The 14322-nt window shown below is 42.5% G+C and overlaps 2 protein-coding genes across 7 annotated transcripts in view; one reads left to right on the plus strand and one right to left on the minus strand.

Moving 5' to 3' along the window:
- Positions 1–14322, plus strand: part of LOC137435359 (uncharacterized) — a 452519-nt gene that overhangs the window by 176838 nt on the left and 261359 nt on the right. The window lies entirely within an intron of this gene.
- Positions 1–14322, minus strand: part of KCNG3 (potassium voltage-gated channel modifier subfamily G member 3) — a 35464-nt gene that overhangs the window by 4122 nt on the left and 17020 nt on the right. For 3 of the 6 annotated variants that reach the window (XM_068097548.2, XM_068097550.2, XM_078784410.1), the window contains 2 exons: positions 11220–12093; positions 15–1936 (listed from right to left, as the gene is read on the minus strand). In XM_068097548.2, coding sequence (XP_067953649.1) covers positions 1279–1936; positions 11220–12016 — 1455 coding nt within the window. In that variant the 5' untranslated portion in view covers positions 12017–12093 and the 3' untranslated portion in view covers positions 15–1278. Of the gene's footprint in view, positions 1–14; positions 1937–11219; positions 12094–14322 lie in introns of those variants that run through there. The other 3 variants (XM_078784412.1, XM_068097551.2, XM_068097549.2) reach the window with 3 other exon arrangements.

Consider the following 14322-nt stretch of genomic DNA (forward strand, 5'->3'; position numbering starts at 1 on the left):
ACACTGTAGTTGGCAACAAATGCTTTTTTCCATTTTGCATGAGGAATTACTTTGCTGGTTAACAGAATTTGTGTATGACTTTTGTGTAATCTCAATACAACCCTTGGAACTGGATATGTTTTCATATTTTCCTGAATATTTTGATTTGTGCGATGGGACCGCAAACTGTCATGGCTTGCATGGCCTGCTCGACAAACAGTTTATAATAGTCGTTCCTCCTCAGGTGCAATGCGCTTTCCGTCAATGTTCTGTAAATTGACGTCATTGTTCATAAGCCTACATATGCATTAAAATTACTTTTTGGTTTGCAAGAACATGATTTTATACAGCCATTAGCAAAGTGAGCAAGTTCAGATCCCACTGTGCATTGGGCTTGTTGGTACTGTGCATTGGGCCTGGAACCACACTCCAGCAGTTGAGTTGAGTGTAACATTCGGTGTTATACTCGGTGTTATACTCGGTGTTACACTCGGTGTTACACTCGGTGTTACACTCGGTGTTACACTCAATGTTATACTCAATGTTATACTCAGTGTTACACTCGGAGTATAACACTGAGTGTAACACTGAATATAACACTGAGTGTAACACTGAATATAACACTGAGTGTAACACTGAGTGTAACACTGAATGAGGTTGCTTCTCATTAATTAACACTATGTGAGGTTGCTTCCCATTGATTAACCAACGTGAGTTTTTTTTCTGTTAATTTTTCAAATCAATCTTTACTTATTCATTCTTAAACTTTTTAAAACTATATTGTTACTACCATTAATTAATGGAGGTAGTACCAAAAGAGACAACTACAGTATATATGCATGCCATTCTGTCCTGTTTTCCTTTTAAAACCCCATTCTTGGATCATCGTCACCAATTTTACGACTCTGTTAGCATGAATCTTAGGCTAACATAGAGAAAAGAAAATCAAAGCACTTTCACATTACCCACCAGGAAAAGGAAATCTTAGTCCTTGCTGTAATATAAATATCTTCTCCCATAAAATACACTAAATGTATTTAAGGTTAACAAATTCATCATAATTATTTATTAAGTATACAAGCACAGACAAGACAACTTGCTAAAAGAGTTAAATGTGCTTTGCAGGTGTTTATAGTAACCCCTCAACTGATGTTCTTCTATTCATCATTCTAAAAATATCTTGCTGACCACAGACTTCAAAGAGAACATCTGTAACATAATTTGGTCTCCCAGCTTGTAAACCAAACATGTTCATTGTGCTTTATAACATGTTGCTACTGCAACTCTGTACCAGCAACTCTACTTCATGTCTGAATCCAGGAGATCAGGATGAGAAAAGCGACTGTACCGAGCAGCACGAATCCGCAGTTCTGTATAACATTGCACGAAGCTGTGGTAGATAAAGGTGATGGGCAGTGCCAGTAACACAATGCCACTCACCACACATGCTCCGCCCAGTATACGGCCTGGAGTGCTCATTGGAAACATGTCCCCATAACCTACTGTAGTCATAGAAATAATTACCCACCAACAAGCAGATGGAATGCTTGCGAAGTCTGGGTTCTGATTCTCGGTATCTAAACCACACTCAAGCAGTTGAGCCAGTGCAGCAAATATAGCCATGGCTACAGCTACAAACACAAGCAGCATACCCATCTCTCGGTAGCAGCGGCGTAATGTCAGACCAAGAGTCTGCAAACCCAGTGAGTGGCGTGCCAGTTTGAGCAGCCAAAAGATACGCAGCATGCGAAGGACACGCAGCGTTACACCAGCTCGCTGCAGCTGCGGACTACTGCCTGCAGTCGACCCCATTGCGACGGACACATAATAGGGGGTAATAGCCAAAACATCAATGGCGTTGAGAGGTTGTTGGAAGAAATGGCACCTGTCACGGGCAATAAGAAATCGGACAATGCACTCGGCTGTGAACCAACCGATGCACACTGCTTCAATGATTCTGCAATGAAAGAAGCAATCATTGTTGGTAACAGGGAAATGAATTAATCAGATATATATATATATATATATACATACATACAGTGCGTATCAAAAAAAAGGTAATCCGAATTCAAGGGGTTAATATGCAAACGTTATTTATTTTGACAATTTACATGTGGTTTACTAATTAAGAGGAGATCCTCAGTTTTCCATTGATACCTTCCATGCATCATTGCTGTCACACATGACCGAGTACATGTTCATTGAAAATGACAAGTTCAAATCGCATTTTTACAAGTTTGGCTCATCGATGCAACTCAGGATAATTGGTGCAAAATGAACATCAGATGTGAACTTTTCTCAGGAATGATTGGCCTTTATGCACCCACACCTTCAACATGTCCACCTCCCCTTTCAACACAAAGCTCACAGCAGCGGAGCATGCCCTGAACTGCTCGTCTCACCATAGCCGGGTCATTGCGCAAAGCATCCACTTCATGTCGAATACGGCCCTGCAATTCGTCAATATCACGGAAAGGAGTTACGAACACCTTGTTCTTTATTTGTCCCCAAAGGAAATAATTGCTTGGTGTGAGGTCAGGTGATCTTGGCGGCCATTCCACTGCATAGTTGAGGGCGATGACTCGGTCTCCAAAGAGTTCCCTCAGTCGATCTCAGACAGCGATACGACGATGTGCTGGGGCGCCGTCTTGGGCCCACCAGAGATATCTGAAGACACCACAAACCCTCTCCTCCAGCTGCATTAAAACTTCATCATTGATCATCTGCAGATACCTGTTACCATTGACATTCCTTTGAAATAAAAATGGTCCGATCACCTGACCACTTCCACAAAGTCCCAACCAAACAGTCCACTTTTGTCAATTAATGTTGGTGTCAAAATTAAATTCCGGGGGTTGTCCTGTATTCAAGAACATTATGGATATTGACCTTGCCGTCCATGGCGAAAGCAGCTTCGTTGCCGATAACGAGATATGGCAGGAAATTGACATCCGCTTCGCAACGTGCTATCATCCATCCGGCAAGCACCAGCCTCCTGGCAAAATCCCCTGGTGTAAGTTGATGCCAGATGTGAATCCGATATGGATGTTGGTGGAGGTCCAGTCTTGTGATTCGGTTGAATGTTGCCGAAGGCAATCCCTTCCCATTTCGTCTTGCGCTGGTATCCCTAGGATGCTCCAAAACTTGCTGCCTTACTGCTGCAATGTTCATTTCCGATTGCCCATTGCGCCTCCTACCAGAATTCTCCTTGTTGCGGTTGAGGCTAGTGCCATGCTCTTGGTATTTTCTAACATTCGCCCAGATGGTTTTGGCTGCTGGAGGCTCCCGTTCTGGGAAACGTTCCCTGAACGCATCACGAGTTCGCTGCAAACTTCCAGTTTGGTGAAAGGTTGTAACCACAAAGGTCCGCTGTTCAGTCGTAAGTTGAACCATCTCTTCAATGACTCAGACTGTTTCTAAACCCATACACTGTAGGCCCATCTTAAATACTCATCTTAAACAAAGGAAGACGCAACCGACGATTACCAGACCAGCTTAACAATTTTACATCATCAACTTGGCAGTCGACAAGTAATGCGTCCATTTAAAACTGTCTTGCACAGATTAGCCAAACTTGTAAAAATGCGATTTGAACTTGTCATTTTCAATGAACATGTACTCGGTCATGTGTGACAGCAATGATGCATGAAAGGCATCAATGGAAAGCTGAGGATCTCCTCATAATTGGTAAAACACATGTAAATTGTCAAACTAAATAACCTTTGTATATTAACATTAACCCCTTGAATTCGGATTACCTTTTTTTTGTTACACACTGTATATATATATATATATATATATATATATATATATATATATATATATATATATATATATATATATATATATATATATATATATATATATGAGTAGCAAAATACAAACACAAATAATCTATATTATAATAGCCGTAGATGATTCTGTCTGTCTGTCTGTCTATCTGTTGGGTGTCTGTCCGGGGTGTGGCTTACTCGGTTTGCAGAGTAGCTCCACCCATAGCTCCACCCATTCTGGGAGTGGCTATAAACAAATATCCACCATTTTATTAACTCGCATAGCTTTGAGTCCTGTTTTGTAGGCCCGTGGTGTCTTGCTCTCCCCCAGTTTTATTTCAAATCAAATTCGATAAATCATTTCATTTTTCACAGTCGCTAACATAGTTTTAGACTCGGTTGAAAAAAAACGGGAAGAAAATCCGATGAAAGTTGCCGTTTATAGAACGAAATGAATTCTCAAAGGCCTGTAACTTCAAGGCCATTGAGTCTCTCTCACGCCTTTATCTCCAATCTAACTCACCATATGATTTCATTTTTATCGATGGTTTTACTTTTAGACTCGGTGTCAGCAATAATTGAGAACAATCCACACACGCGGGAAAATGCAGAGATATATTTTTTAAAATCGCGTCATGGTGTATCATACACCGCCCAACATGACACCGCCGGCAATGTGTCGATATATATTAAAAATTCGCTTTTGCTTTTCCGTTATGATATATTACTATTTCGTTTGATGATAGTCGTCACAAAAACGTCAACAATGATGCCGACATATATTTCTTCGTTTTTATTTCATTCAACATATTAGCCGGAAGTAAAATATGTTTCAGGAAATTACCGAGAGATATTTCTTCGTTTTTTTTATTAGTTATGTGCGCATACACTTTAAATAGGTTTATTTGAAATCTTTAATTTTCCACAAACATTCCACACACGCGGGAAAATGCAGAGATATATTTTTTAAAATCGCGTCATGGTGTATCATACACCGCCCAACATGACACCGACGGCAATGTGTCGATATCTATTTTAAATTCGATATATCATTTCATTTTTCACAGTCGCTAACATAGTTTTAGACTCGGTTGAAAAAAAACGGGAAGGAAATCCAATGAAAGTTGCCGTTTATAGAACGAAATGAATTCTCAAACGCCTGTAACTTCAACTTCAAGGCCATTGAGTCTCTCTCACGCCTTTATCTCCAATCTAACTCACCATATGATTTCATTTTTATCGATGGTTTTGGACTCGGTGTCAGCAATAATTGAGAACATTCCACACACGCGGGAAAATGCAGAGATATATTTTTAAAAATCGCGTCATGGTGTATCATACACCGCCCAACATGACACCGACGGCAACGTGTCGATATATATTAAAAATTCGCTTTTGCTTTTCCGTTAAGATATATTACTTTTTCGTTTGATGACAGTCGTCACAAAAACGTCAACAATGATGCCGACATATATTTCTTCGTTTTTATTTAATTCAACATTATTAGCCGGAAGTAAAATATGTTTCAGGAAATTACCGAGAGATATTTCTTCGTTTTTTAAAATTAGTTATGTGCGAATACACTTTAAATAGGTTTATTTGAAATCTTTAATTTTCCACAATATAATTTACTTGCCATTTATCATTTGATGATTACGAGGCAAATTCCTCTTGAGGATCGTGACAATTCATGCGCTGCGTGGAAACTTCTATTTCCAAAATGAATGAGACGATCGATGAAGAACGCAGACTTGAACAGGATGCAGCAAGAAAACGAATGAGACGGGCGAACGAGTCCATCGACGAACGTCAATGCAAACTTGCGGGGTCACCCGTGGGAATCCCACGGGCATGGATGTGTGTGACATTTCCACATATTGAGTTAGATGCTGCACATTCATTTTTACAAAATGGTTACTGGCAAGTCATCAGATCCAGAAATGGTGTAAAAACCACCGTTTAGAGGCCATTTTTCCCCGCAAAGCGGGGGTTGGCCTTTTTGGGGACCGTGGTAGTTGTTGTTTTTTTGTCCCCTTTTTGAAGCAATGTTTTACGGCCGGATGCCCTTCCTGACGCCAACCCTTTTTGCCGCCTTCAACGACAAACAGGGAATTACCAGTGAACTGGTACTCAATTAGCCGACCTCGGAAGGATGACAGGCTGAGTCAACCCCCCTGGCATTAATTCGGCGATCGACCGAGATTCAAACCCAGGATCCTAAGCCGGCACCCTAGCCGCTAGCCCAACACCAGAAATGGTGTCATGAACACAATTTATTTACGCACAAGCACAAAAGCAAGACGGGCCGATTTCCGATTCCGACGGGCCGACGGGCGAGACGGGCCGATTTCCGATTCCGACGGGCCGATTTGGAGCAAGAAAAAGAACGAGACGGGAGAAAAAGGAGAGAAACGAGACGGGGAAAGCCGATTGGAGAGGCGAGTGAGGCGCGATTGGAGAGGAGTGTGAGGCGCGATTGGAGAGGAGTGTGAGGCACGATTGGAGAGGAGTGTGAGGCGTGATTGGAGAGGAGTGTGAGGCACGATTGGAGAGGAGTGATTGGAGGGGAGTGTGAGGCACGATTGGAGAGGAGTGTGAGGCACGATTGGAGAGGAGTGTGAGGCGCGATTGGAGAGGAGTGTGAGGCGCGATTGGAGAGGAGTGTGAGGCGCGATTGGAGAGGCGTGTGAAGGATTGCAGAGGAGAGGAGTGTGAGGGATTGGAGAGGTGAGGGATTGGAAAGGAGAGGGATGTGAGGGTTTGGAGAGGAGAGGAGTGCTAGGTGGAGAGAGGAGAGTGTCAGGTGGAGACAGGAGAGTGTCAGGTGGAGACAGGAGAGTGTCAGGTGGAGAGGAGTGAGGGGTCACATATTATGTGAAATAACTAAATTCACACCATTTCTGGATCTGATGACTTGCCAGTAACCATTTTGTAAAAATGAATGTGCAGCATATAACTCAATATGTCGAAATGTCACACACATCCATGCCCGTGGGATTCCCACGGGTGACCCCGCTAGTAATATATATATATATATATATATATATATATATATATATGTATATGTATATATATATATATATACATATATATATATATATATATATATATATATATATATATATATATAAATATACACACACAAGTATATAGAATATACATTTCATTAAAGATGTAGGGCACAGTTCATTTGCAGTGAAATAATGGAAGTTACAGGACAGACGGAATGTCACATTTCACTGACATTGATAAAACTATGTTTCTCGGCTTTAGGGCAATTACAGATATTAAGTGTATGTGTATGAAAAGAAACTCCGGTAAAATTTCACATTCATTACTTATAGTAAGTAGCAATCCAGAGTAGCAACAGTAGCCTGAACTAGCAACTAAATAATTTTCACCAATATATATTTTCCTTTTTTCTTCTTTTCCTTTATAAGATCACAGCTCATGGAAGAGTAAGGTGACATAGGGTATGAACAGGCCGTGTGTCAACAGGACAACAGTTGGACACAATAAGCAAGGAGATTAATGAATGGGAAAAGAAGAGAGAGAGGAAGGGAGTAAACACCTGCAAGTAAGAATATTGGTTTAAGAATAGTTAATGAGGACAATAATGATTGTCGTTAAGAGTTGAGGCCTCGATTTTGGAAGTTTAACCAAAAGGGGGTTAGTGGAAAAACACATACATCTGTGGAGTTGTTGGGGGAGGGTCAGAGCTCTGAGATAGCAGAGGCAGCGAGAACAGTGGAGAGGCCATAAAAACAGAGGCCGTCGACCAATAATGTCAGAGCAAAATACATGCTTTGGTCTCATTGCAGGAGAATCCATTTAGATTCTACAGAATCCAGGAAAGACATATGTGATGCTAGGGATGATATTGATTGACCTGATATGGTACAGCAGTGCACTCCAGTGAGCTCTGGAAAAAGGCCTTGTAGACTGAGTAACTCTGTAATTTTCAAGGAAACACTTGAAATAATCGAAGACACGCAATTAGTGTCTGGCTCTGGAGACCCTTTGCTACATGGTCAGCCCAAGAGAGGTCATGGCTAATGGTGATGCCTAGATGTTCCAGAGACTGAATCTCTTCCAGTGGTTGGCCATGGAAAGACATTCATTTAATGATCCTTCTGGGGCGACAGGTTCCATTTATCAGCCCAACATCTAATAATTTCTAGATTCGCAGAGTGGTGTAGGTGCTCTCTGCTAATCAGTGGGATGGGGTATATTGCATGACAATATGGAGTTGTCTGCATAATGGAAGGGACGGTTTCCAGAGCTCCAGAGATCGTTTATGTCGATCAGGAACAAAAATGGGCTAAACACACTGTCTGGGTGCACTCCAGCCTCCAGTGGAAGAGGAGAGGAGAAAGTGTTATTGACAGCAACATGTTGACTACATTTGTGGAGGATGTCAGAAATCCACGAATGGAGGCAACCTTGCATGAGGATGGCAGACAGATTTGAAGGACTGCAATCATTGATGAACGGGATGGAATCTGAACTAATAGTGATCAGGCAAGTCAAAAACAGGAAAGACTTGCCTTGATAACAATGATGGATTCACTGACTTTGCATATTATAATTGGAAGCAGAGGCACCGCTGGGCACTGGCCATGGGGCACGTGCTCCGAATAATTTTTTTGATGAGCTCCATATCTATTTTAACCCCTTGGCTATGATAGGCCACCTTATGGTTTTGAAATCAGACTTTGAAGTCAGAGTCAGATGCACTAACAAGTGCTAATTACAGGCAGGAATGACGTGCAAAGACGCGCAACAGATGGTACACACACTGACACTTCCCAAAAATAAATATAGGTAAACCGTTTACAAATATAACTTTTTATAAAACTGTGGGTGGTGAGGGTTAATTAATAAGTAAAAGATGTCACATTGTGTTCAACATATTTGAAATGTTTAATAATATATACTATATATATATCAGATACTTTTTTGTTTTTGTAATTTATAAATTGTTTCAATTCACAAAGGTTGAAATACATCTATTTGAAAATACCAAAAAAATCTTAATTTTAACACCTGCTGCATCCTTTATGTAACGTAAGCAATCTAACGATTAGCCTATTTTTCTACACGTGTCACTGTGCTAAATGTATTATAGGGGCAGGGGGATTTGAAGTTTGATGGGGTCAAGGCCCTAAATCCTTTTGGAAGCCAGCGACGCCTCTGATTGGAAGTAATCTTACTGATCTGCAGTTGATAGGATCTGTGTTCCCACCCTTGTTATCGATGGGAATAATGTTTGCTCTCGCCAGACAGACCGGAGGTAGCCAAAGGAGAAGGATCGATCGGCTGAATAGGGCAGACAGAGGAGAAGCAAGAGTACAATTTTCTCTATCTTCTCGGTAAGAAGGATGCACTTGTTACGTGCTGTCCGGAGTGACCTAATGTTACTTCCAGTCGGGATTGCCTTCCAAGGTGAGAAAGGAAGATGCTTCATCACAACCACCTCAGTGTACAAGGGTTGTAGTATCCCAGTACCAAGAGGATGGATCGGATATAGCCACTGATAGGTTGGGATAATCTGGTGCAAGAAAGAAAGTATGGTTTTGTGAAGGTATTCAAATCAATATCAAATGCTTTGGAGATGATAGCCTAAGCCTTTTCTGAAATGGCAGCTCGCAGTCTCTGCCAGCTGGCCTGTGCAAACAGCATATTCTGCATTATTGAGGTTACTCCCTTACAATAGCCAGAATGATATGGGCTTTGACAAGAACATGGTCAGATGAGCAAAGTGGGGCAAGGTGGAACCAGAGAGATTGGGTCAAAAGTTAGTCATTACCAGGTCTAGGAGGGATGACTACGTACGAGTTGCAGAAACCAAGTTGGGAAATTCACATATTAGGACAGACCCACAGATTCACAGAAAGACTTAGATCGGACACACAACCAGCTCACATTGTGATAGTTGAAATCACTGTGGATGAGGAACAGAGTTGAGAACGATTCTTACATAAGCCTGGTGTTGGCTCAATGGTTGAGTCTTGAGATCTTAGGGAACTGAGTTTGAGCCCCTGTTGAGCCATTAAAATAACACTAGGTGGGTTGACTCCACCTGTCATCCTTCCAAGGAACAGAAAAATGAGTACCAGCTTACTGGTAATTGGAGCACTGCATCAGACGATGCAGCCAAGGAGCCACATGCTACAAACGAACCACCCCACAGTGGCAGGAAGCCCTTTATTTGTTTGTCAGTATCCTGAAGCTTATTAACAGAGTTTTTTTTCCACCACAACCAATTTGGATAATTGTCTGTTTCTAGATTTCATTCCACACCAAGTGCTCATTTTAAATTTTCCGGTTTCTGATTGCCAGGTTTTCTTCTCTCTTCTTCTCCAAGCTTCCAAAGCAAAGTATACTGTTCCTGATTTATCTCTGTTGCTGGGGTTTGTTGTCTACTTTTGTTCGTGTCGATTGTTCATATCACATGCTCATTGCCATCTCTTTTGCACGCCTGTTTGGTTATTTTTATCTTGTATATCTGCCCACGCTGGCTTGGCCTATCCATTTTAGCTCTGACTTGCACACCTGTTTGTCATTACTCCTTCCCATGGTCTCCCACCATCCCTATTCCTACGCTCACTCTAACTCCATCTTTATCACCCGAGGTTTCGCCTTTCTTTTATTCCAGGCACCTTCTCTCTGTGTTTGAGTTTGTATCCAGCTTGTTCACACCCTGTGTCCTCCTCCCCCTTCCCTTGCTCTCATTTTTTCTACTCACCCATTTTTCCTCCAAGCATCTCTCTTTGTCTATTACCCTGGTGTTGGCTTAGAGGTTAGGGTGCCGGCTTGGGATCCTAGGATCCTGGGTTCAAATCCCGGTCTATCGTTGAATTAATGCCAGGGGGGTTGAGTCAGCCCTTCATGCCCTCTAAGGTCGGCAAATTGAGTACCAGCTTGCTGGGATGGATGTGCCGGTGTGTGCCCCGGCTTAGAATAGGTACACAGTATCTCTGCGTGGCGTAAGAGGCGATAAGGGTTGGCATCAGGAAGGGCATCTGGCCATAAAAACATTGCCTCAAAAAGGGAACCAGGATGATTGTCATGGGGCCTGCAAGGCTAACCCCCACTCTTGCAGGGAATCTGGCTTTAAAAAGGGGGAAAAAAATCATCCCTCTTTGTCTCTTATGTACTTCTAAGCTGCTGTTGCTATGTTTTCCCACTTTCCACTGTTGTTTCTGTTTTTTCTCTGTTTTGCGTTCTAGCTATTGCATGAGCTCCGACTTAGTACACAAAAAAATTGGGTCTATGCAATTTCATGGATTTAACATCTCTCACTGAAAATTAATGTCATATGTGCAAAACAATCCACAGTTCAAGTGGAAGATTCAAGTTGTGACATAAGAAACACACATGACATGGTATGGAGATATCACATGGTGCCAACTTCAAATTACAATTATATATCGTCTCCAGGCATACATGTCATGCATACATTACCTATGTTCATCCGTTCCGATGTTCTCTTCATTTGCTTTCCAACCAGGCAATGTGCTGGCGCAGAGAATGCCCACTGAGATAAGAACAAAGAGCACAGACACAGCAGCCAGGATATGAGCAGGCACAGAGGATCCTGGTTCTTCAAATGTCTTCCGCATTCGCTCTAGCCATGGTGGATCCTGTGGTAGACCAATGTCTTCTTGGCTCTCTTCACTATCTCTATCATCACTGTACGCACACTCAGCCATGCGTTCATCAAGACGGCGCAGACAACATGCCTCGAGGCACACGGTACCATCGAGCCCCCAGTAACGCAACTCACCATGAAATGAGAGCTCACACATCTGCGGCAGAAGGCGCAGGTGATGGCCGTGGCGGGCATATGCTAAAATAACACTGAACGCCTCTGCATGTCGGTCAAAGAAGAACTCGTTGGCCTCCCGATCCCAGTCATCGCAAAGTTCCAAGACCTCATCTTCAGAAATGCAGGCACGCAGGCGCCGTACACGGTCCAGAGGACAGTGACGCATCCAATCCCGAGGCAGCACATAACGAGAGCCTCCGACATTCAGAATAACATTCACCGAGTTTCCTGCAGCACCTGAGAGGGTAATAAGCTCTGTTGGGTTGAGGCTCGAGACAACGGCTGCTTGCAGTAGGCCCCGGCTCAAAAGGTGTATGCCACCCTTGGGTGCAACACCCGACGTGCACACTTTAGTGAGACGCAAATCCCGCATAGGTCGAAGAGCTTGACTTGGCCGCGGGGTGGCCGAGGAAGATGGGGTGACGAGGTTCATTGGCAGCCCTGATTGAGATTGTGCACTGCAATGGCAAACAACGTGAAGCACACTGCCAAGAGATTTGCACCGTGCTCCTGAGGAACATACACACAGACAGACACACATAAACCTGCTACTTTAGAAACCGTACACAAAGTGGCTGGTGTAATAATTCAATGTTACACTTGTAGAAATAGCCAGAAACAACAGAACAGTCACAATAAATACATTTCTAAACGGCTTGGTTTATTTAAAATCAGAATACAAGTTATTCCTTTTCACATGTAGGCCTACCATGTAATTCACAACAATATCTTACAATAAGCTGAATTTTTTTTTTACAAGCAAAGTCATTAATACAATATATCTATTTATGCGAATGTGTACTTGTATATAACTGTCATTAATTTAAAATGGCTTGGGCATTGTCGAGCGATTTTTTTTTTAACTCCAAAAAAACGAACTTTTTTTTTCTTTCTTTTTTGCCTAAAAAAACTCCCAGGTTCTCACTGATGAACCTCTGAAAATTTGACGAAGATCCGTTCAGCCATCTCTGAGAAAAATGGCGACACACACAGACACACACACAGACAGACCAACTCAAACTCTTATATAGTACATATCTTTTGTAAATAGTTGCTGGTGTCAGGAAGCTGGTAAACTAATTAATGCGAGTGAGTTTTGATGTATTAGTCTTAGCTGACTCGACCTTTGAACAAAAGAATGCAATGAGTTACCGTTTGTCCCTCAGAGTCAGATTGTTTCAGTAATTAACTTTCGCTTTGGCTGCTTTTGTTTTTAATTGCCTCAGGCATAGTTGTTTGTGTGGCAGGCGATGGGTGCTTATTAAAATGTGCATGACAGTGGTCCTGATGGGGCACAAATTTGTGTCACCATAGCAGCTGAGGGGTGGATTATTAAATAATGCCACAGATGTCGACGCCGTGTCATGCCAATGAGGTGGGGGTGAGGATGCGGAGGAGATACACCATGTTTAAGAAGCCAAGTCGCCAGAAACGCGATAATGGTTGGGTTGCTCCTCACCTGCTGACTTGGCACAGGGCTACCAAAGCCCTACTAATGATGCTGCAGGGATGCATCTGGGGTGTGTTTCATTGCCAATCGGCTTGCAGAGCACTCGCCAAGTGGCTCGTGCACTCAAGCTGGCACTCTAATGAAACGGTTGATAAGGGACGGCTGGGCTTGGCAAGCGATAACAAGTTCATTGGTAATGAAACAACCCTGGAGGCAGAAGCATTGTGTGATGCACTCACATGAGTCTGGGAATTTGATTTGCAATAGATATGTTTTTTTTTGTTTTTCTTTTACAAACAAGAGAAAAAATGACCACAGTGTGGTCACCAGCTGTGACGTGTAGAATCATGAGGATATCCGTTGCAATATGCGCTACCAAATTCGACCAGTCATTAAATTATATGCATGCACTGGCGTCTTTTTGTCTTTCAGCTAAATTTATTCTGGTTTCTTCAAACAAATCGCGATTTTAGTCCGCGATGTTCTTACCTCATACCAACGCACGTCCGAGTGTATGCACATGCGCTATTCAAAAAGGCACCCCAACAACAAGAACAACGTGGTCCTCTAATAGAGCTGCTCGCCGTAGCTAAAAGGTTATGCCATCCAAAATTGTCATAATGTTATGCTCCCCCAATTTTGAAACAAATAGGAAGAAACACACCTAGTTTCAGATGATGCCTGGTACCTTTTCCAATAAAAGTGATGATTTTGATTCATGGATCAAGTCGCAAGCTTTTGGCATTAGCCCCAAGTGGGACTTTGTTCCTATTTATGAAATTATACATAAATCTATCTCTCTATATCTATCTATCTATCTCTCCATCTATCTCTGTGTCTCTCTCCTCTCTCTCTCTTCTCCCTCTCTCACTCCCTCTCTTTCTTTCTCCCTCTCTCTCTTCCTCCCTCTCTCTCTTCATCCCTCTCTCTTCCTCCCTCTCTCTTCCTTCCTCTCTCTCTCTATCGCCCCTGCTGGCAGTTTGTGTTGGGCGTGGCAAGATGGCGTGTGCCCGTGTTCGTGTGTTGTAGCTCCTGGCTCGTGTTGGTTTCGTCCTCTCCCCACCCCCACCCCCCTTTTTTTACCTCCCCTTTTCCATTTTTTCCCATTGTACCTTTGTCGTGTCTGTTGACCTTTCCCTCTTCGTTACCACCTGTCCCTCTTTTCCCCTCTTTTGAGACAGAGAGAGGGTTGTTTAAACCACGTTTTTTTTCCTAACGCGGTTTAAACCGTGCTTTAGTTACTATTTATTTAATTTTTTTTCTTCTATTTTTATTTCTTTTTCTTTAGG

Source organism: Myxine glutinosa, chromosome 9 (assembly GCF_964187855.1).
Source record: "Myxine glutinosa chromosome 9, kmMyxGlut1.1, whole genome shotgun sequence".
Lineage (NCBI taxonomy): Eukaryota > Metazoa > Chordata > Myxini > Myxiniformes > Myxinidae > Myxine > Myxine glutinosa.